Here is a 23,575-nt window from a genome sequence, read left to right on the forward strand (position 1 = left end):
ACTTCCGTTGTACATCCATCCTCCTCATAAACTCTTTTCACCTACTTCTTATTTCGCTACCACCATTGATAATCTATTTTGACTTTTTGCTACCACTGACATCATGGTAGATACACTTAAAAGCGATACATATATATGGTGAGGGGTTTGAGGAGGGGCTAACATAAATTAGCATTATTTTTTATTGTAACTTCTAAAAAAAAAAAAAGTGTTGTTACAACTATTGGAAGATTAAAGGTTAATAAACTAAAAACAAGGCGAGAGCCTCATAATGGATAACAAGAGAAAGATCATTACCAGCCACACATGAATATTAAGGTAGATCGACAGTTATAATTATATTCTAACTATATTATATGTTTGTTCAACTAGATGATCACGATAATAGTTTATCATAAATACAAAGTAGGAATTCAGGAAACAATAGCCAAAAAGAACCCAAGGGCAACTTGTCATGATCATGTAAATAAGCATCGCCACCGAGTATCACAGTAAATCAAGAAAGGTGAAGTTGTCTTTTTAACTAGATCATTTCGTATATGTTTATTCGGCCAAAAAAAAATTCACGATAATAGTTTTTCTTGAATACAGAGTATGAATCCATAAGACTTTTTTTAGCTGATGAGAACTAGAAACTTATTTGTCATGTCATCTAAATAGTATTTGTCTTCACCACACGAAAGTATCAAGGCTAATTGAGAAGTTAAAATCGTGTTTGTTCAACCAAAACAATCACCACAATAGTTTATTGTAAATACAGAGTAGAAATTCAGAAGACATTTCTTAGCCGGAGAGAACCTAGGGGCATATCTGTCCTATTATAAATCCAAATAGTTTCTGGAAAACGGAATATCCTCACCTGTCAATAAAAAAAACGTCTTATTATTAATTTTGTGAGCTCATATTTTCATTTTTGACAGCAAAAAAAAAAAAAAAAATTCTCCTGTTTGTTGAAAAAGCCTGTATTTTTTTCCTTTGATATTATTCACAATTCAAGCACACTGCTGAGGAGAGAGAAAGAGTGATTGATCATTCACAATTCACTCTGAAGCACTCTGATTGAATTGTAGAAGGAGAAATTTCGTTGATAAACATTTGATTTTACCCCTTTTCCCCCAATTTTATTTTCGCTGAAAAACTAGGGTTTCGCAGCTTTTTAAAGGGTTTCAAATTAGGGTTTTTTCATGATTTTCCATTAAATTGGTTTTTGATGAATCATGAGCCCTGATTGTATCGATTTTTGGGTGTTTGGATTGAAAATTTCGTTTTTTGGTGCCCTTTTATGAGAATCTTAGCCCCTCAATAGTTATTGGGAGGTTTTGCAATTTGAGGTATTCATCAATGGCGAGTACAGGGGAGACAGACCGGAAACGACGTCATTTGAGCTCAATTTCTCCTACTGCAACTGCTGCCATGGCCAAGAAGCCGCCTTTCACGCCTATTTCTGAGGACAAGAAGGTTGTTGTTATTGCAAAGTCCCTTTTTGAATGATTGCTTGCATTTTGTTGATAGAAATTTGGATTGGTTTTTCTGCCCTGATGTTATCTGTGCTATTTATTCTAGTTTATGTGTTTGATTTGGTTAAATTGATGTTAATGTAATCTCTTATCAATCTTGGTATTCTTCGCGGTTTATGCATGTTGAGTTTATGATTTTTGCGGGTGCTCTTTGAAGTTTACCTTATTCGTTTGCACTTATGACACGTTTTCGTATAAGGATAGTTTTTGTCGGAATTGGTAGGGAAACGTTACTAGTTGAATCTCGGAGTCTTACCCATTAATACCTACCGAGGATGTCATGGTAGTGAAATGGATTCCGTTCCCTTACTTTGATTTCAATTTTGAGATATGTTAAACAGTGAGAAAGAAGATATAAAAATGAATGCTAATTTGTTTTAAAACTATAGGGAACCTTATTAGCACGGAAGTAAGATGGGATTTGATCTTAGGTCATGGCCTCATATGGTTATCACCCCAAGATTTTATTTAACAAAGATTTTATTGTTAGTAATGAATACGTATGACCCTAAACATGATTTTTGTTTTTTTTGGAAAGACATAAACCGTCATTAAAATTGCATTAATTGTACATTTCCATTAAACACCCACAAGGCTCATGGCAATTGGTAGGTTTTTTGGTGCATAACTTTGATGGTATATTGGCTTGGCGGCGATTAGGGTTTTATTTGCAAGCATTTCAACATCTCCCTTTCCAGATCCCTGGTCATAGGTAGGCCAAGATTGTGATGTGATTTGAATGTGGCTGTTAACAGTGCCTACTCGATTGATTAGCTTCCCTCATGTGCCTGTTTATTTTATATGTAATCTTTCTGCGATGTGCTTAGTTTGATTGGATTGGTAGGTGTAAAATTAATTGTATGTGGTTCACAAGACTATCTGTTTTGTGATTTTGGGATCTAGGTTGCAGGAAAAGTGTTTAAATTCTATCTGCTTTGTTACCTATCTTTGATTTTATCTGTCTGAAAGTACTTTATATAACTTTGCAAGCCGCAGGGTCAATCTTGCTGGTCTGTGGCGCTGTTCAGTTAGTTTATGCCGTCCCTTTGAATTGCACATAATCATTTTGATTAAAGTAATTCTTGTCATATGTGCTTAACCCTCATAGACCTTGCCAATGGTGGAATTGACTGTAGCAATTTTTTTGGGAATGCTTTTTTTTTAATAATAAAGTAATTCTTCTAAAATTCTTTTAAACACCTTCTTGGATGCTACTTTTTTTTTTTTTTTTTTTTTTTTTTCCACTTTACACACCTTCTTTTCAAACTTTTCCAACTGTTTATCTTGTTATGTCCTTTATTCTTTGTCAGCCTGTTCCTTATGATGATTTATGTTAGCCGATAAAATCATTTTGGGATAAAGGCTTTGTTGTTGTTGTAGTAATAAATGTTCTGTGATGAAGCCAGTACAAGCCAGTGGATTTACAGTAAATTAGATTATCAGTAATAAGTCCTATGTTCCTCCCCCTCTTTATCTCGAAACTTGGTAAGTTGGGCATAGTTTTGGACAACAATGAGGGAACTTTCAGATGTACTTCCATGTGATGGTTACATCATTTATTGTTCTCTTTGGAACTAATGATATACTTGCACATAGTTTTAAATAGACACACGAATGATAAAAATGGTTTTTGAGGCTTTTTTTTTTTCATTTGTTTTTATTTAAAAAAAAAAATACAAGATCTACCAATTCTTCATTATCGATTACCCTCTTAATTTTCAATCAAGATAAATTTTCCATCCCTTACAAGATTTATAAACCTTACTGCAATTTTTTTTTTGTTTTTTTTTTTTGTCTGGATTGCAATAATGCGCATGATTTGGCAGATGAAGCATATTTGAATACTGCATGATTTCATCTTTGACATGAATTGTCGATTTAAGTGGTTGTTGGATTGAGCCTTTTCTACTCTCTTTTACTGAGGTGATTTGCCTGTTGGCTGGGTTTTACTTTTAGAGAAGCAACACAAAAATATTGAGGCCGAAGGAATAGTCTATTTGCAATTTATTTATTTATTTATTTATTTTTTAAATATGTCATGAATATAATGCTCATGTTGATTGATATAATCTCCTTCTTCTGTGTTGTAGATTGACACCGCTGTACTTCAGTTTCAAAATCAGAAGCTGGCTCAGAAGCTCGAGGTTCAGAAGATGGAAATAACATCCCTTGATAAAAAATTGGCGCAGCGGAAAGAGAAGCAAGAGTCATTTGAAAAATTGTTGGCGGTGGTTAATAATAGCTGGAATAAGGTAAAATTAGGTCATGCTTTAATCTTTTATTATTATTATTATTTGTTTATCGACATCTTTCAAGCTATCATGCTTAGGCTTCGTTCTTATTAGGTATCATGCCCACTGTTTTTATGTCTTTAGATTTAGCCCCCGACTTCATTTTGAATTTCTAATTTTACAAATATTTTTTGGGTAGCTTCTTGATGATGTGGAAGCGCGATCTGTTCACATCAAAGGCATGGTCAGAAGTGGGGGAAATTTTCTTCTTTCAGGAGTTACGGAAGGTAAGCCGTAAGCAACACTTTTTGTTTCTCATTTTGGGATTCTTTTAACTGTGTTGGTGATCTATGGTCTGGAGTCCTTCAGCCTTGTCTAGTTTACCAGGTAAAATAAAGAAAAAGCAAGGTGTTCATTTGAATGCTTCAAAATTTATTGAGGTCTCATCCTGTGATTATCCCGTTTTTAATTTAGTAACCTGTCATGTTCATTTTTGCTTGTCTGCTTAAACAAAACTTTGTAGGGAGGTATTATGTAGGATTGGGCTTTTGTTTTTTCTGACCTATGCTTTAAATGTGATCATTTTAGAAAAAGGCGTCTTAGGTGTTGAGGCACTAGGCAGATTAGGATATAGCGCCTTATATGCTCTATTCAAAGAGGCCCACCTGTGCACCTAAGGCGCACTTGAGGCAAATTTCTTTAATTGATTTATATTATACGCCTCACTTCAAAGAGGCGCGCCTAGGCGCAGCAGGACCTTCATCCCCTCTTTGAGCCTTCAGCCTTTTTATACATTAAATGGTCGTCAGAGGTGGCATTGAGGAACTATGAATATGCTTTCCATACTCTTGGATTGATCATTGTACCTTAACAGTGCACCTTCCCTGGTAGCTGTCTTGCTGTTATTTTCTGCAAAAATAACCTTGTACCAGGCCTTTGTTTTTCCTTGTTCTCTGGTAGCCCTACCTTCTCTTGCTAGCCTGACTTACTAAGATCAAGGATTAGGAAGACACCAAAGTTGATAATCTCACAAGCACCTTGTAATTATGGCGGGAAGTTTAATTGTTTATATAGGCTACTATGCTTTTAGTGGCTTGTTGTGCTTCTTCATTGTTTACTTTATGCTGCTTTGAAAGCCTACATATATATCACCTGATTTTAAAAGAATGCGGGGCATAAAACATTTTAGCTTTGTCATGCTGGAGGATGTGATGTTACTCCTGCTTTTCCACTCAATAAGGTCCATGTAATTGGTTTGGGGAATTTTGTACTAATCATTAAGTTACAAATCATTTTAATTGTATATGGAGAGTCAATCAAGATTATCATTTATTGTTCCATGTGGATAGGGGTTTTATAGTGTGGAGGAACAGAGTATTTGTGCCTTGTGGTCTTGCATTGAGGTAAAGTAAATATTGTTGTAGCTAATTTTATTTCCATTGACTGTGGATCAGATGGTTCTTCCACCTCTGCTGATGATGTATTTTTAAAGCGACTCAAAACAGGCTCACCCAAACCATGCTTAGCTACTAATCCCCTTGATCAGATGATAGATGATGGGGATAAAGCTTGTGAAAAATCTAGAAATATTGTGCGTAATATAGGGACTGCTGTTGATGACTTGTGTCATATGAAAGATGGACTATATGCTGCTGTATTGACAGCACTTCCAGAGGATGGTAAGTGCGGTTTTCTTTGCTTGAATATGTGTGTGTGTGTGTGTGTGTATATATATATATATATGTTGGGTATTCCTCTTGCTGAGTATATTTTCATGCTAAATTTCTATTCACGCTCCATTTGTTTTGGGTGTTTAAGGTTCATGCAGGCAGAAACCATCCAATGATATGGTAGCAGAAGTTAGGAATTTGCGCTCAGCTCTTAGTGATCTTCATTTGAAACACAAATCACTTGCAAATGAACTGCGTAAGCATCAGGATGGTGATTTGAAGAATAAAGCCGAACTGGTTTATTTGCGAGGTAACTTTTACCACTGCTAATATTTATCATCTTCATTTAATTGTAGGTGACCTCTCCAATTGTAGTATTTGTTAAGAGTGTAAATGTATTAACGTATAATATCCATATTCTAAATTAATGCATGTTTACTCTTTAATTTAAATCTCTAATAATATTGTACTCAATTATGTTACCATATCATTTATATTGTCTGCAGTAGGTAATCTTATAAGCCAAGTAATATCTATCAGACATTTGACACTCTAGTGATGTTTACTTGGTTTTACATGATGCATTTACTGTTTATCGTGGTTGTCCCATGCTCACATATGTTTCCGTGTAAGTTACACCTAAAATGGTTATGGATGCTATGGTCTTTGAAAGATGGTAGGTGCTCTATATACGTCGGATAGGTTACATATGTGTCATTCAGACTTGGGTATTTGTGTTAGACAAGGTCACAAGATTATGAAAAGTATCAGACTTGGCTAGTCAATGTATTTTTTTTGATATTTGGGGTCCAAAATAGTGTGTTAAACGCTATCTAGTTTTTTTTACCAAGTTGGACTGTCGAGGATGGGAAGTGGGTACTTAAGGTGAAATTTGAATTGAACATCCGATTAACAAAGTTTTTGTAGTTCTTAATAGATTAACAACTTTGAATAGTTAGGGTACTGTAGGTTTGAAGAATGTGTGGTTGGATTTTAATTTGATGTTACATTACTGACTTTCAGCAGTGTCTTTGACAATCTTTGGTTCTCATTAAGTCATGATCTTGCCCTTCTGTTGTCCAAGCAGTAAGCTATTGCAGTTTACTCAAGTTTCCATTACTTTACATCAGATATCAGCTTCCTTGAGCTTCTAGAATATTATCAGTCATCATGTAGTCCCCATATAATTGTGTAATAGCCAGTCATTAGAGAATCATAATTGGATTTGCTCAATAAATTAGTTAGGAAACTTGATAAAGGCAGGATATAATTTTAAGGAAAGGGAAACAAGAAATCTATATAAATAGAGGAGGATAGGAAGAGTAGGCATTACGAGCAGAGTTGAGAAGTTTATTTTTTCTTTTACTTAGTTTGGGAGAGTGTTAAATCTCTCAAATAATGATGGCTATCTTAAATTTTCTATAATTTCAGCTTCGTTAATCTACTTCACCTTCTTTTCCCACTAATTTCTGGTCTGGTAATGCTAGTTCATACCAGGAAGGAGTATGTTCTGAAGAATTATTTGCTTCAATAGATTTCTGTATTTTCCAAAAAAAATAAAAATTTGCAATGATGGAGTTTGCTGGATAGGAGATAGTAGAGAAACTCTTAACGATGGTGGCAATAATGAGGAGTTACAAGAACTTTCATAAAACCTTGGAGAAAATAATTGTTGGAGCTCTCTCTACAATTAAGCTAGAGTTGAGGCAAATATAATAGGATCTTGAGGAGGAAGACAACCAAACAAACCCGATGATTTCAACCAAAAAAAAAAAAAAATCTGATGATTGAAGAAAAAGAGGATGAAGAGGTAGAGAGTACAGATCTGAAGATATAAGAGATTTCTATGTGTTTTTCACACAGGTGGAGGTTGTTTTATTGGTAGTGAAGTTGAGGGTGGACTGGCGGTTTTGGGTGTTGTCCAGGCCTCTTTGGCAAATGATGTTCAGGGTGATGTTATGGGAGATTTGAATGGCATAGGAGGCTGGTGGAAATTCTGGGAAAGCAGCTTCCTACAGAGACCATCAGATGGAGCGGAGAAGGAAAACCGGAGTTCTAACATATTCTCTATTGCCTCGTAGAATAAGGCAATTCTAGTATATCTTGTCAGGGGCAGTTGTGCAATTTCCTAATGGGTGACCCAACAAATAAATTTACCTGTGGCTCAGGAGGAAACTAATGATAGTAATGAAAGATGTAGATTCAAATTGGGTTGGCCCACCATTAAAGAAGGCAAGCAAGGAATGTGCTTAATTATCCTTTCTATAATCTGTACCATAACGAGTCCATCCAATCATCCATTATATGAGATTGGTCCTTTCATTCTGGTAAAAAAAGGGTTAGATTATCCCATTTCCCCGAAGTCCCAAGACTTATGAACCCCATTTCTCTACCTTTTACAGCACCACCCATTTTAAGCCTTCACACCATCCTCTTTTTCACTCCCCTCCAACCTAAACAGTTACTAGCTCAACTAAAAATACCACACACTCCACCCATATCGGTATTATTGCATGACAGTTTGCTGCATTTTTCTTTCATGGTTAAACACCTGTGGAGTGTACCAATTCTCACCAAAGAAGCGCAGCAAGTTAGATGGGAGTTTGTTCTCAGCTTTTGGCCTGTTCAAGAATTGGAACATGGATCTTTGGTTCTAAGAATAGATTACCAACTACTATCCTGCTGTTATAGTTTTGTTTGGCTCTTGGGAGTGAATTAACCCACATGGAATTTTGATAAATATCCTCTGTGTTCTTTCACTTCCATTAATATCAACAAGTTGCAGGGCAATTGTCTCTTAAGTCCAATCTCTGTCAATGTTTTCAAGTTATATAGTTGTGAACTCTTCTTGATTTTTTTTTGTTTTGTTTTGTTGGGGGGGGGGGGGGGGGGGGTGTTACTGTTGGAGGTTTGTCGGCTGGATGTTTAGTATGTGCTGGTTTGGTAATGTATGTGGCCTTGTGCAGAGGAGTTGGAGAGTGTCATCAAAGAGCTAGAAGAAAGTAACCATAAGTTGGCAGCTATAAAAGCAGAGAAAGATGCAACAAAGGGGGCATTTTTCCCAGTTTTGAACATGGGAAATAAGCATACCTCAAATGACAGGACGGAAGACAAACAAAAAGAAGATCTGCAAAATTTGGAATCAACATTGAAGGAGTCATTGGTATAGTACTGGCTTTTTAGTGTTTACTGGATTAGACTAAGCTCAGTTTATAAACTTGTAGCTATTTTTGCAGGCTCAGTCATCTTCCCGACTACAAGAACTCAAGAGTTTGCATGAGGAAAGGATAGAAATTTTGAAGAAGCTGTCCAATTTGCAGGTTAGGTGGCGTCATTAATGCTTTACCTCAATTTTTTCTTGAATTTTTTGTATTGACTAATGTTCCAGAATCTAGAAATAGCAAATTACTGATTCCATAGTTTTTATGACAGGGTACATTGAAAAATGTAAAGTTAATATCCTGTGCTAGCGCTTTTAAGCTAGTGAAAGAAGAACTTGAGAAGTCTAAAGCTGATGTTATCCAGTATCAAGCCTTATTTGAAAAACTTCAGGTTGTTACTGGTCGGTAATTATACATGTGCATGCATCTGGCTACTTTTAGGAGTAAATTTATAATTTTGCTGACTTTTGATTGACATCGGACATTCCAGGTCGAGAAAGATAAGGTTGCTTGGAAAGAAAGAGAAGTAGCGGTAAGAAATGATCTAGGTGATGTTTTTCGAAGGACTTTGACCACTGCTAGCTCTAGAATTGATGAGCTTGAATCTGAGATTCAAAGACAAAATGATGAAAGAAAGCGAATAGAAGCCAAGTTGGAAGAAGCTTCTCGAGAACCAGGTAGTTGAGGTTTTAAATTTGTTGGAAGTATTTGGCATTAGTTGCATATGGTCTTGAAACATTCTGTTTGTTCAGGAAGGAAAGAAATAATTTCAAACTTTAAGGAATTTGTTTCTTCATTCCCTGAGGACATGAGTTCCATGCAAAGCAAACTACACAAGTACAAGGAAACAGCTGCTGATGTCCATGCTCTGCGTGCAGAAGTACAATCCCTTTCCAATGTTCTTTCCAGGAAGGTGAATATCCCGTCACTATTTCTTGCTTGCTTATATATGTGATAGTTCCTGTAGGGTGATGTGAATTTTATTGGCAGGCCAAAGATTTGGAGACATTATCTAGTAGATCAGCTGATCAAGATGCCGAAATACAGAGACTACAAGCTGCGGTATGTCTTGCTGTGAATTTTAAGGCATCAATGCTGTATTCTTCTAAATGCATAGCGTGATGACACCTTAGAAAAAGAGATGCTTGGCCAGATTATGGGATTGTGGATCTGCTGATGTAATGTAAACGTGATTATGTGGGCATTTCATAGAATTGTTAGATTTTACAATGTTTTGATGACTTTCACTGGGAAGTCAATTAATTTTATGAATTGAGAAAAAACAGAATAGAGGAGATTGGGAGCGGAAAGGAACTAAGTTTGTTCCTTTTTCTGGCAATAAATCTGAATTGTGTTATTAGAGCCTGTTAGAGTTATTCCTACCCTATCCTTCCCCCTCTCTCTTACTTCTGAACAACCTTTTTTTTGGGAGTGTTTAAGTGTGTACTTTAGCTGTCATATTGTGTTTTGATGACACTTGAACTTAACAAAATCTTAATCTCTGCTTTTTTTTAAGGATATTATTGGTTTCATGTGTCTTATTGCTATTTTTTTTTTTTAAAAATTATTATTTCGTGTATATTTGTGTAAATTGGTTCTTTTTCATTTGCTAATATATCCCTAACCTGTTAGTCTGTAATGTGGCAGCAATCTCATAAGATGGTTTCCAAATTTCTAACAGTTCAAGATCTTGTTAATCTTGGAAACTGTGAGATTGTGGAGCTTCCAGTATCATAGAGGATCCTCATCCTATGTGCATGATTGTTTGACCCTTTACTAGTTTACTGCTCAAAATATGCTCCTATTATGCTTCCTCGGTGATTATTATTGAGATAAAACTCTGAGCTGCCTTTATTGAAAAATCTTGCAGGTTCAGGATCTGAAAGAGAGTGATACGGAACTACAACTTATTGCAGAGATGTACAGACGTGAATCTGCCTTACCAAGGTTGGACAATGTTAGAGTCATATTTTGTTAGTTATCTTGTTAAATATATTGTAATGTGATTCCTGTGAAATTGATGGTTTCATTTGTCCATCAGTCTGCTGATATCACTAAATCTAATTTCCTTTTTTTTTTTTTTTTGAAAGAAACTAAATCTAATTTTATGTATCTCTGTTCATTTAAAGTATAAGTGAAAATTATCAGCATGCCAATTGCCAAACATAATGTTTCTTTTTGTAAATCATCTATGGAAAACTGTTTTCTTGAAAAGTTTTTAATTTGTAGGAGTAACTAATTGTGACGTCAAACCTTAATTATTTGTACTTAATTTTGTGAGGTAGGATTTTGTTAGTGTTCTTGATTCAAGGAAATGTAAATAAGTTCCCTGCTATAATTGTTGATAGATTGTGTAGATCCTACCTTCTGCAGGAGTTACATGGGAGGTAGTGACTCTAGTGAGCTAATGGTGCAGAATTTAGCTCAAAGTTTGACATTTTTGTTCATTATATTTTGGTGTAAACTTAAAAGTGAGGAGTGGGAAGCAGTTAGGTCTTAAAATTGTTTCAAGCTCTGTATAATTGCCTTCAGACATGTCATATATATTTGCTACAATTATATGACAATTTTTTTCAACTGGTTTACATGCTCTGCAGAAAATTTTTAGAGGCAAGGGATAGGGAGTACCAGGCATGGGCTCATGTGCATAACCTGAAGTCTTCTCTTGATGAACATAATATGGAAATACGTGTGAAAACAGCTATTGAAGCAGAAGCCCAATCCCAGCAACGCCTAGCTGCGGCAGAAGCTGAAATTGTAGACTTAAGGGAGAAGTGTGAATCCTCTGCAAGGTTAGGAATTGTGTGGTTGTGCAGAATTACTTGCTGTTGCAATGTGTATGAGCTGATGCAAATAAAAGTATTCTAGTTTTTGATCTTCTTAAAGGAATAATCATGTATGGTTATGATTTACTCTCTCTGTGATGCCTTTTTTTTTTTTTTCTACTTTGGGTTGTTCGTTTGAGTTTTTCTCATACAACAAATAACTATGAAGGACCTACCACCTCACTCTCACATTCATTACATTTGGTCCTATCAATTTTGCATTTGATTAACTCTACCCGGCCAGAAATAAAAAGTAACAAAACCCCAATGAGGCAAACTAAAGGAAACAAAGGTAGTAGTTAGTTTTGTTTGCATATCTTATTCAAGTCTGAGCTATTGCTGCTTGGTGGTCTCTTTAATATCTATCCCTTACATATAGTTTATAATTGCACCTTCACTTTCTCAAGTAGAAGTTTAGCTGCCTTTTCCTGTGTAGGCTTTCATCTTAATCAGGTGCTTCTCTTATCCTTTTTTTCCTGTTTTTCCTGTTTCTAACTGGATAAGGATAGGGAGGCCTAAAATAGTGGAGAAAAAGTAATGGGTCCCTAGGGTTTTTACAGGGTTTTTCTTGGCTGATCTACTGTTAAGGGAATAGGATCAAGCCAGTCTCAGCCAAGAGTAGATCTACATGTATAATACTCTATATTGCTTTGTAACATTTGTATATCTTGTGATCTGCGAGTTCTTATTAATTTGTGTATATCCTTGTATTTCAGGGACAAGTCAAAGTTTTCGAATGCATTGAAGTCTAAGCATGAAGAGAATGAAGCCTACTTATCTGAGATCGAGGTTAATTCTTGTTTCATTTCGTTTTTTTAGTATCTATTCAGCTTCTCAGTACATATAATATTCATCTGGTATGCCATTTCAGACTATTGGACAGGCCTATGATGACATGCAAAACCAAAACCAGCACTTGTTGCAGCAAATTACTGAGAGAGACGACTATAACATCAAGGTGATTGGAATTCTGCACTCATTACTTTATCCTTTTAATGCTTGGCTACACATTTATGTGGAAAATTTCTTTGGATGAATTTTATGCATCACTCAATATCTACTACGGTACTACCTGTTTGTGATGTGTGATCTGATTTGGTAAGCTCTTGAGCATATCAGAGAGGTACTTGGAGCCTTGAAAATTGACTATATGTAAAATGGTCAAGAAATGTCATTTTGAAGGGTAAATTATTTTTTATCCCCCACAAATCTATTATTGTCGCTTGAATATATTTTTTTCATCATAGGTTAAATGCTTCTTTGTGGAGAAGCTGACACACCCTTTGCAGCTCTTCAGGTTTAGCACATTTGTCTGGTCATTTGCATGCAAACAGTTGTGAATATAAGTACACATTAACTTTAAGCTCCTTTAAAATCTTGATCTTTATTAATCTCTAAGAGTGAGTTGGTAGGTTGATGAAACAATTTGGTTAAAGGTTGGTCTGGATTAATATCTTCAAAAATATTATGTTTCTAATCATTTATGTGTGGCCATTTCTTTTCCGGAGGAGAGGCTGGGACCTTGGTAAATGCTTTGCTTAATTTTTGAAATTAGACGTGGAATACTAACTTATTTTAATTTACCTGTGCTATACAATAATTTTAGTGTTCTTAGTTTGCTTTCTGATCTGCGAACTAAATGGTGGCTTTTTGAAAATTGTAGTACATTGACGTCTGTTCATTTTTATTCAAAATTTTAATTTTGGTTGCCCTCTTGTGATTTAGCTTGTACTGGAAGGCCAGCGCAGTAAGCAGTCACATGATCTTCTACTTGCGGAGAAACAAAGTCTGCAGAAGAAAATACAGCAGGGCAGTGTTTCACAAGACTTTTTAGAAATGAAAGCTGCAAGAATTGAGGATCAGGTAGGTTTAGACTTTTAAATGCGTATCATGTCATCTTAGTATGAATATAATTACATGACAAGCTGTATATGATAAGCAGGTGAAAATGTGCTCCGACCAGATCAATAGACACGCAGAAGATAGGTGTCAAAACTCAGTTTCATTGGAAAATATCCAAAGGAAGCTGTTAGAATCAAGAAAATCTTCTCAGCAGGCTAAAGAATCTTTGGATGGACTGCAAAGTAGAGTCAAAGATAGCCGAGCAAACCTTTCTAACTTACAAATAGAGTTGGAAAAAGAAAGGTATATTATTATATATTTTCTCACATACCTTTAACAAAAATTTCGCCTTTCGTTTAGCAATATAAAGCAAAAGAGGGTTGCTGACTCTTTTTTCGCCAGGTTTGAGAAGAAAAGGGTAGAGGAGGAATTGGAAGCAGTAAAGAGGAAAGCTGAATATCTTAAACTGCAAAAAGAGGGTTCTGTTGCGGAAAAGCTTCAGCAGGAGCTGCAAGAATACAAGGAAATACTCAAGTGTGGTGTTTGCCTCGATAGACCAAAGGAGGTACTTGCTCCTGTTACCTGATCTTACAATTTTATAGAAAATACAACTTTGTCGAGAGTCAAGACTCCTTCGATAATTAATTGACTTCTTTCTGCTATTGATACTCTGTTTTTTGCAAACTTTTTCAGGTTGTAATCACAAAATGCTACCATCTATTATGCAGTCCATGTGTTCAGAAAGTTATCGAATCCCGCCATCGCAAGTGCCCTGTATGTGCCGCAAGCTTTGGCCCAAATGATGTTAAGCCAGTTTACATCTGATAAGCCAGCTGTTAAGCAGCTACAGTGACATTTTTATGGGTTTTTTCCTGTTGCATTGGCATGTCCAAGACCCATCTGTATATTCCCAAACTTTTCTTGTAGTGTTTAGTCCATAGCCAATTAGGTTTAAGGAGATGCTCAAAATTTTCCTCCAAAGTGCATATTTATAGAATTGTAGACTTGTAGAGCTCTGTTTTTCTTCTTTTTTCCTTTTTTTTTTTTTTTTTTAATTCTCTTTTTTGTAGTTGACTGTATTGGTGTTTAGTAGCTGATACATCTTGGAGCTGCAATGGGAACTTACTGTCAATTGCAATCCAAATGAACCACAAAGATATGAAGTCCTTGGCAGAAATTTTGTGATTCTTTTGATTTTTTAATTGCTGTCTCGGTTTCAGGTCAGTTTGTTGTCAGAGTTAAAATGTTATGATTTTTTTGGATCTAAAGAGTTGGCATGCTCTAGTGAATCAGTGAATGTATTATTTACCTGTCCCTTGGTTGTGGACTAAGTGTCTAGAGGCAGTCAGTGTTCTCTTCACCTCACCTTAAAAGTTTTAGTCAATGTGCATCGACAAAAATAAAGATAAGGGCTACCTAGCTTAGCTCACACGAAATGCAAGTTGACAAGTTCATAGAAATCTAATAATTTCAGAATGAGTTTTACAGTGAAAAGAGCAAAATAAATTGCAAACTGTAGAACTATTGTTCACCCGTATATATGTATACATATATATATATATATATATATATATATATATATATATATATATATATATATATATATTTTTTTTTTTTTATAATGGTAAGAAAAAAAGAAAACATTAGGAAACCCTCCTATATATGTATACATATATATATGTATTGATGATTCAATATGTCAAAATACGCTCCAAAAAAGGGATTTTATTAGTTTAAATTGTTTCATATTAGTAAAAATCATTGAAGTATGTTAAAATTTATACGGACAGGACATGACCTTTATACAAAGTAGTTGTGTATCACGATGAAATCACCCCTTCCTATTCCATTCAAAAAAAAGAAAAAAAAGTAGTTGTGTATCACGATGCTTCTTAGATGAATAAAAGTATTCAACATAATCAACGTATATATGGTTAAAGACTGTTTTAAAGTTTTTGACATAGAGTTTGAAAACAATATTTACCTTTAAAATAATAACACAAAGTTTATCTCCGTGATAAACACTGATAAATAAGTTTCGTTTATCACCGGGAAAGTATCAGTTTATCCCAAAATCGCTATTTGAGGTAGTAGTTTTAAGGTGAAATCATCAAGTAGCGGTTTTACTCCTTGATAAACGAAGCTTATTTATCACGGAGATTAAATGGGGGACCTCGAAAACTAGCTTAGGGTAGCATGACTGCATGACTGCATAACTAGTAAAAGTTGAAGCGGAAAAGATTGAACTACAAGTCTACAACAGTCAAGTTTACTTGGGTAAACTATCGGAAAAATCTTCTTGTTCCTCAGCCACCAAAAACAAATCACAGAACCCAGATCAACGCTCTTCCATCTTTTCCAATTTCATCGATTTTGAAGATTTAGAGATCAATTTTCCAGGAAATCGAATTCAGCTCTTCGGTAAATCACTCAATTTCTTGTAAAGATCATAACTTTTTGGAATTTCAAATGTAATTATAGTAGTTGACATTCTTCTGCTTCTATTGTTTTGCAGGCTATGGCGACATCGGCTCAAGTAGTGAATAAGTTCTTTATTGCATCGGTGTTGATGTGGGTGTTTCCAATTGCCATTATTTATGGCTTTCAGCACAATTTGTTTCCTGGTTAGCCTCTCAATACTTCATTTTCATTGACGGTTCCTTATGACGATTCATGTTAGCCGACCCCGAATCATTTAGGGGACTAAGTTTTGTTGTTGTATAGGTGTTGGTTTACTTGCATTGTTATGTCATATAATCTCTTTCCTGATTGTTATTTTTGATGTTTTACATAGACTAGTTCCTGCCTCACTATGTTTAGGGCACACATAATCATCTGTTAAATGTTTTTGTTACCTAGTTTGGACTGATTAATGCCAAAATTCAGTTAGATAACGATAAATTTGGAAAATTTTGAGACTAATTTACTATCAAGTCGACTGGTTGGATGAGCTTGTAGTTCTGAATGTATACTTAAGAAGTGTTGATTATTGAAAATCTCGTCTTAGAGAAGTCTGTAGATGCTAATTTTGATGCCCCGTTAGGTTTGGAGGATGGATGAAAGAAGTGCTTGGAAGCTTTGAAATTGTTGGAGCCCTAAGATAGTAAGATATATGAGTCAGCCTTTTGTCTGTGTTTCTTGCTTGGGCACTGTCTAGATTCTTTAGTCTCGAACCCTTATGTCATCCATCAATGTGTAATCAGAGGATTGCTTGTTCGGCTTCAAGCTCAGCTGGTCAGCTGGGTCGTGGTTTATAATTCTGTTATACAGAAATAAAAGTCCTTGGGAGTGTTGGTCTGTATTATTGAGTATGTCCTCCTGTTGGATTTATAAGTCTTTAATAGCTTTGGGGGAGAAATCTAACTTCATTCAAGCATTGATCAGGCCGCAACAGTTTAACTTCATTAAGTCTAGGATCCTGCAGATTTGGTCTCTAGATCATGTGATTATTGCGATACAATGTAATCTTTGTAACAAATTACCACCAAACCTAGACACCCTGAAGCCTTAGAGACTTCTGATTGTGTGCTGGATGCCTGGAAGCTGCAGGAGTTGAGATCTATAAATTTTCAAATCTCAAGAATACATTATCTAGTTGTTTCAGAAATTAGCCTTAATAACCATAAGACCCTCAAGCCATGAATTTTGGTTTTGCCTTGTGCTAACCCCTAGACTCTCAAGAACCCAGTAGCTACTAGTTATGTCATTGGCTCAAGATTAGGCTAAGATCTTTAATACTTGCATTGTAGAAGGAAGGCCATTTAGCATTTATAATAGTGGACAAAAGCTCCTCATTTTAAATTTGGGCAGACTAGTGTTTATTGTGGTTTCTAAATCCAAAATGCTTAAGGGGTTAGTTAGAGAACTATTATCTGATATAAAGAACACAAATTTGTGGTAATATGGCATTGTGCCATTTTCGAAGGTATTGGGACCCAGTATCGAAAACTCATAGGATGGCTGGGGATGCATCCCGGGGTTGTATAATGTTGTTTGGAACCAATATATAAAAACTAGTTGGTCACATAAAAGCCCATGGTGTCCTTAAATTAATGAAGGGAAACGTGTACGTAATCGGCTAAATTGTTTGTTTATAGGCAAAGTGGACGGTTTTAGCCACCCAAACGGGGTTCTTGGGTGTTGTGGGGTCCGTGAAAAACACTCTGAACTCTTTCCTTCCCGGTCCCCAAAAAGTCGAAAATTGTCAAAAATTGAAGGTTATAATCCACACTTTCTGACCAATTTCGGGATACTTTCATAAAATTAAAGTGAATGTGTAGGTTGTCCCCTGGGTTTATTTAAGGTGGTTTGGAGTTGTCAAGTGTCAATAAAAGTTGAACAAGGATCCTAAAAAGAGAGCTTTATTAATAATGAAAAGGATGCTACTATGCTAGGCTTCATTATCAAAGTACTCATGTGCGAGGGTGAGCTTCTTAATTTGAAGGCAAAAATTACTTTGCTGAACTTGGGTGATTTAAAAATAACTTATTTCCGCACTTGCTTGAGAAAAAGAAAGGTCCAAATTAAGGTGCATCAAATTTAGTCAATGTGTGTCAGGATGGATGACTATATGTTGAGAAATTTTCACTGTTGCAGTCGGCTGTAAATGGTTGAAAGGGGAGCAACTGAATGTACCATGGTTCCATTGGGTTTGGACTTTGGAGTAGGTACTGAAATAATCATAATGTAGCTGCATTGAGGAAACTTTTGGACAAGTGAAAGGCTAGTTAATGTAGATGTGTGCTCATATGCTTTTTATTTATTCTGTTGTCTTGAGAATGAGATTACTTAGCACATCTTCTTTAGGTGTCTTTTCATTATAATATGCAATTAGATGATTAGCAGCTGGTTGGATATCAGATGCAAAAATTGGATTAATGGTATTCCATGTGGAAAGAATGGGAAACTATAAAATCTAAGGAACAACAAAAAGTTGTGTGTTCTTCCCTTGCAGCTATAATTTATTTAATTTGGCAAGCTAGAAATCACGTCCTATGGTATGGTGCATTGTCTATGCCTGCTGTTAGAACTTAGGAGAACCAAACAAGCAGTTGGCTGTATTTGTGTAGTTCAGTCTTTGATTACTGAATAATGGCTGAATTCCTCCTGTATTGTAGATTTCTAGGTAATGTGCTCTCTTTGGTAATTACTCCCTCCATCCCAATTTATTTGCCACAAACCATTTTGGCGCCATATTTCAAGAAAAACAAATGTAGATAGAAAAAATGAGTGAGGGTTTACCCTTAGTAGAATAGTAAGTGAAATTTTTACCAAAAATGGTAATGTTGCAGTTTATTTGGGACAACTTAAGTAAAATGTGGCACTTCATTTGCGATTGTGAGAATAATAAACTTGCTTACTTGTGCACTACTGTCAAGCTATGTTCATTATGATTGCCTGTTTGCCTTTTTATAATCCCCCTTAATCCAAGATTTGAGTGGAATTTTGTTTAGAATAATGCATGTGCTAGTTATTCTTTTTCTTTTGTACTTTTTTGGTATCATGTTCTATTTTGATGCTTTATTTTTTCTTTGTTTTTTCATTGATATGCTTTATTTGATGTAGGTTTACTATTCTTGTACAGGTGGTTAGTAATAATCTTTAAATTGTACTTTTTCCCTATGTATCAGGTTTGGCAAACCTTTCTCCCTATTATCAGACACTGTTGGTTGGGTTTCTGGCTGTTATATCAGTCAATGTGGTAATTGCGTTTTACATATACATGGCGATGAAAGAGCCTTCAGACAAGCATGAGCCAGATCCAACATTCCTTGCCAATGCTAAAGCCAGTATAAACCAAACCAAACCTGAGGGTGGTGAAAAAGAGGAGTAGAACTTGGAGGAGCGAGTCACTAATTGCATACTCTCCAGTTGCCAACTGAAGTTGGAGAAAAGAGGTGCTGGGGTTATTGGCAGGCTATCAGGTGCTCACCCTATCACTGAGATAAACATGCGATCACAATTTTCCGTTGTGGCTGAGACATACTTGGATGGAAATCTTTTTTGATCAATATAGTGATTTTTACAAGATGTTAAATTGTTAACCAAATATGATAGGTTCATATATAATTCAGGGATCTAGAAATATGAATTACTCCCTGTGAGCATGTAACAAAATGTGGGAAGTTCACCTCAGCCCTGTGTGCATGAAAACGATGTACTCCATATTGATTTTGACTTAACATAACTCATATTCATCGTGTAATGCCTTGTGATTTTGCAATTTTTCTCACCTAATCTTTGATTACAAGCTTTTGTTAAAAAAAGATCTATGCTTGTTTTTTTCATGATTTACTCGTATTTTGCTATCTGCCATACAATCTATATAGCTCCTTTCTAATGAGTAATCATCAGAATTTGTGTAAATAATCCTTTCTACAGTACAAGGGTAAAGGGTTACATCTTACATTATACTCGTAATCACAGCTATTTTCTTATATATTTCACATTCACTCATTCAGATCCATTTATAGCACTCATAAGTCAGAACTATCCATGACACCCCTGTAACTCTATACGAGTATGCGCTCGCATTTCATGCATGCATCTAATTGGGATCATTGTATGTTTTGGGTACTCCCTGGTGCATGTAATAATGTTAATAAAAGTATATTAGTAGGGAATATATCCGGATAAGGAAACGCCCATTCCACCCACGGAAGCTCGTAGGCGTGTGTAATCGCACGCCCTAGAAAGAGCTCAATGGAAGGAATGGCTGTGACTTGATAGTAACTCCATAGTTCCTCAATTATGGATTCTCTCATTATAGTTACATCCTTGTGTATAAAATAATGGGAGTGTCTCCAAAAACAGGGGCAAAGCATAACCCATGCTTAAACAAAAAAATTGAAAACTTATGTCTGCTACCTCACATTCACCCATGTGTTACAATCATATTAGATATGACTATACCAAAACCAAAGTATCTCATACAATCTAATATCTATCTATACTATTCGTAGTAGCGATCATTTAACAAGTACAAAATCAAACAATTATACAATACGAAGATGACAATAACACATTATTATTTATCATGTGCAATCACTCTACAAAATTTTTGGCTTAAATGGGTCACTACCATATATTATATGCTTTTTATTATATATTTTTGTGACAGTTATCATCATTGGATTCCTCTTTTTCTCATATTTATTTAGAAATTTTTAGTCCTTTAAAAGTGGCAAAGCACTAGAAATTGTTGATGAATTTGGCAGGCAATGGCATCTTTGTTAGTGCAACAAAGTTGAAGAATTCATGTTAAAATTATAAGGGCTATTTTTAATTTTAATTTTATTTTTTGCTTTTTTGTCCCTTTCTTTTTTGGGTTACCCTCCTATCTAAGGATCTATTGGACGAAGCATCTAAATCTCTTTTCCACTACTCTATTTATTACTTTGTGAGCACATGTTTTCCTCCTTTTTTTTTTTTTTTCTTTGCTCCTTTTATTCAAAACAAATTAAATTTTTCTTGAAATTTGACTTTTAGGGATTCCACTTTTATCCATTGTGTGTGTGTAGGGTATAAGAAAATTTAATCAATTTAGTGAAGAATTCTATTGTTTTGTTTTTTGTAAAGTAGAGTATGTGGATTGTTAGGGATCTATTTAGCATTATGCACTAGATTTCAAATCCTAAAAGTTACTATGATCGATAATGAGTTGTAGAATTCCTCGTTTATGGTCATGCTTTATATTTGATCACTATTCATGTTATGTATGTTTGATGTTCTCTTTTAATCTCTGAGCAAATATAAGATACAGTAAAAGGGAGATTTGTGTGCTTAGAAAATATATTCAAAGAATCATTAGTCGATAAAATAAGGCTGTAATAAATTTGCGAATTCTTTTTAAAAAAAAAATGTGTTATGAATTCATATTGGTACGATCTGATCCCTCTTTTTTTTTTTTCGGGTGATATCTAAATTTTTAGTTAGATCACAATGACCCTCCATTAGTACGCCTTTCAAATAGCCAACGGGTATCATGCCGAGGAGAGAGGTGATGATTATAATCCCTAAGTCATGGTTGGAGGGATGAAATTGAAACAAAACAATTTGTACTATCATGCTATATCTATTATGTCATTATGTAATCTTTGCAGTGTTTTAAATTTAAAAAGACATCTACATGCATTTCTACAAGCCAAGTTAAATCAAGTCATGTTATGTCACTTTGCTTTAGTAAAGAAGTGGGAAAATTTTGGCCATCCTTCTATGATTTACATATTCTTTCAACGTACATGTAAATGCGATTTGTGGACTTGTGTGATTATGTGAATATATTGCACTATAACACATGGAAATTGTCTCCCTGCTGTCAAGTGTTTCGATTACAAAATTAAGTTTTTAATTAACGTAAGTTTAGATTAGATCAAATCCATTTAATACTTTAACCCCATTAAGGCATTAATATATAGGATAATGTCAATTTAGAGCTAATAATTATTTCGCTTAGCTTCCCTCAAGGTTTACATGCCAATAAAATCATTGCATGGCTTTGTTGAAATAAGAAATTTTCAAAACTTTTATAATTACAAAGTGCTCATTTTATATTTGTTGATGAATAACTTGATAATAGCTTATTTAATTATTTTTCGGTAAAAGGTAAAATTATAAATTTAATATTATAAAAACATATTGAAAATGATCATATTTTACTTTATGTATAAGTTATGTGAACATATATTCCCGTACATATATGACATACTTCGTATTAGATAAATATTATGCTTCTATATATCTAGCTACTTAGCTTAATTATACCTTACTAAAATTAGTACTCACTTTTAGGTGAAAAAGCACTTAAGCACATCCTAATAAAGAACCCTTAGAAAATAGGGCAGTCGGCAGATCCCCATTCTCTTCACAATTATTATTAATTTTGGGTGTTTTCATCAATAGTAAAATCAATCGATTCTTGAAACATCAAGATTAGGCCCCCCTTTGAAAATTAAGGCCTAAAATTATGAGACATTTTTTTCTACTAAGTCCTGTGTATGACTGATGCATAAGTGCATAACTAAGTGATTGAATACATACTAGTCATTAACAACGTAAATAAAATAACGTTATTGTCACTTTCAAAGACAAAATTATAAGCCAATTCATCATTGTTTTTTTTAGTAGTATGTGATTACGTCAATGTTTTAATTATACTTAGGATGCTCTATAGAACGAATTGAAATTTACATGCATTTTGATTATTATCATAAAAGTGGCAAATAATCGAAAGTAGAGTTGGTAAAAGTTGATCTAGTCTAAAATCCGACTATAAATGTATCTTAAATACAATTCAAAGTAATTTTAGATAACACATTATTAATTATATATTGCACAAACTGAAAGTAAATATTTAAATTAGTATCTATATTGTAATCCCAAAGTCTAATTTATCCAACCTACACATGACATGTACTCAAACCCTACCTTAATAATCCAGATTGGCCCTATTGACAGTATATAAAATCTACTAGTACAATGAGAATGCGATAAATTAACTAGTACAATTATAGACATGCTGTTGTGGAATGTATACTCATCCAATTTTCTTATTGCAATAAGTTTACTTGTTGTATTGGTTTATTGGCTCCTAATATTATTATTTACAAGTACTATATAATAAACATAACTGATTTTTAATGTATTTAAGAACTTAAAAGTACTAATTAACTAAAAATATAGATAAGAATAGAATCTTCAATTTTATAACTTTACCGACTAGACTAGTTGGCATTACTATCGCATTAGTCAAACTTATGATGATAATTGGTTTATATGGTCAAGAACCGTAGCATGCATGCATCAAGGATTAATACATCACCACTCTATCTATTCGGAGATCCTAACCACAATAAAGAATTTGGATATTGCTTGTTCGAGCATACAAATAATTTAGATATCGATGTCAACACAAACACACGAATAATATCATTGATTGGTTGATAGAGAGATTTGATAGTACATGATACTTCGTATATTACAAATTATAGGACACTTGCTCAAGTTGTAACTTGTAAGCTAGAACACTATACGGTTTACTATAATATATACGAGTACAAATTATTGGAGATACTTATTATTTGACAAGGTATTTTTGGACAATACATCATTATTGCTTCAATATCATTATTCTTACCCAATATACATTACATTGTTAATTTTGTTAACATTTTCTAAGTAAACTTATGTAAGGTTATCTAATATAGAATCTAAGCTTATAAGAAATTTTTCGTTCTAAACTTCTTATTAGCCATAAACTCCAAGACCGTCACACCATTCGTGCTCCCAAATAATCATACTATACGTTGTCATGTTGGATATCTAACCATC

At 34.5% G+C, this 23,575-nt stretch overlaps 2 protein-coding genes across 2 annotated transcripts; both read left to right on the forward strand.

The window, feature by feature from the left end:
- Positions 1-918: 918 nt before the first annotated feature.
- Positions 919-14,448, forward strand: LOC145614432 (E3 ubiquitin-protein ligase BRE1-like 1). The gene is made up of 19 exons (XM_081669491.1): positions 919-1,458; positions 3,608-3,769; positions 3,948-4,035; positions 5,203-5,427; positions 5,567-5,728; positions 8,385-8,581; positions 8,655-8,738; positions 8,851-8,970; positions 9,070-9,256; positions 9,332-9,492; positions 9,570-9,641; positions 10,450-10,526; positions 11,177-11,371; positions 12,121-12,193; positions 12,276-12,362; positions 13,130-13,267; positions 13,347-13,549; positions 13,649-13,811; positions 13,940-14,448. The coding sequence occupies exons 1-19, from the start codon at positions 1,342-1,344 to the stop codon at positions 14,069-14,071; spliced, it is 2,643 nt and encodes an 880-aa protein (XP_081525617.1). The 5' UTR covers positions 919-1,341; the 3' UTR covers positions 14,072-14,448.
- A 1,006-nt stretch (positions 14,449-15,454) lies between these two features.
- On the forward strand, positions 15,455-19,478 carry LOC145615304 (uncharacterized). Its single transcript, XM_081670368.1, has 3 exons — positions 15,455-15,667; positions 15,762-15,870; positions 18,877-19,478. The coding sequence occupies exons 2-3, from the start codon at positions 15,765-15,767 to the stop codon at positions 19,077-19,079; spliced, it is 309 nt and encodes a 102-aa protein (XP_081526494.1). The 5' UTR covers positions 15,455-15,667; positions 15,762-15,764; the 3' UTR covers positions 19,080-19,478.
- The last annotated feature ends 4,097 nt before the right edge of the window (positions 19,479-23,575 follow it).

Source organism: Chenopodium album, chromosome 25 (assembly GCF_948465745.1).
Source record: "Chenopodium album chromosome 25, dcCheAlbu1.1, whole genome shotgun sequence".
Taxonomy (NCBI): domain Eukaryota; kingdom Viridiplantae; phylum Streptophyta; class Magnoliopsida; order Caryophyllales; family Amaranthaceae; genus Chenopodium; species Chenopodium album.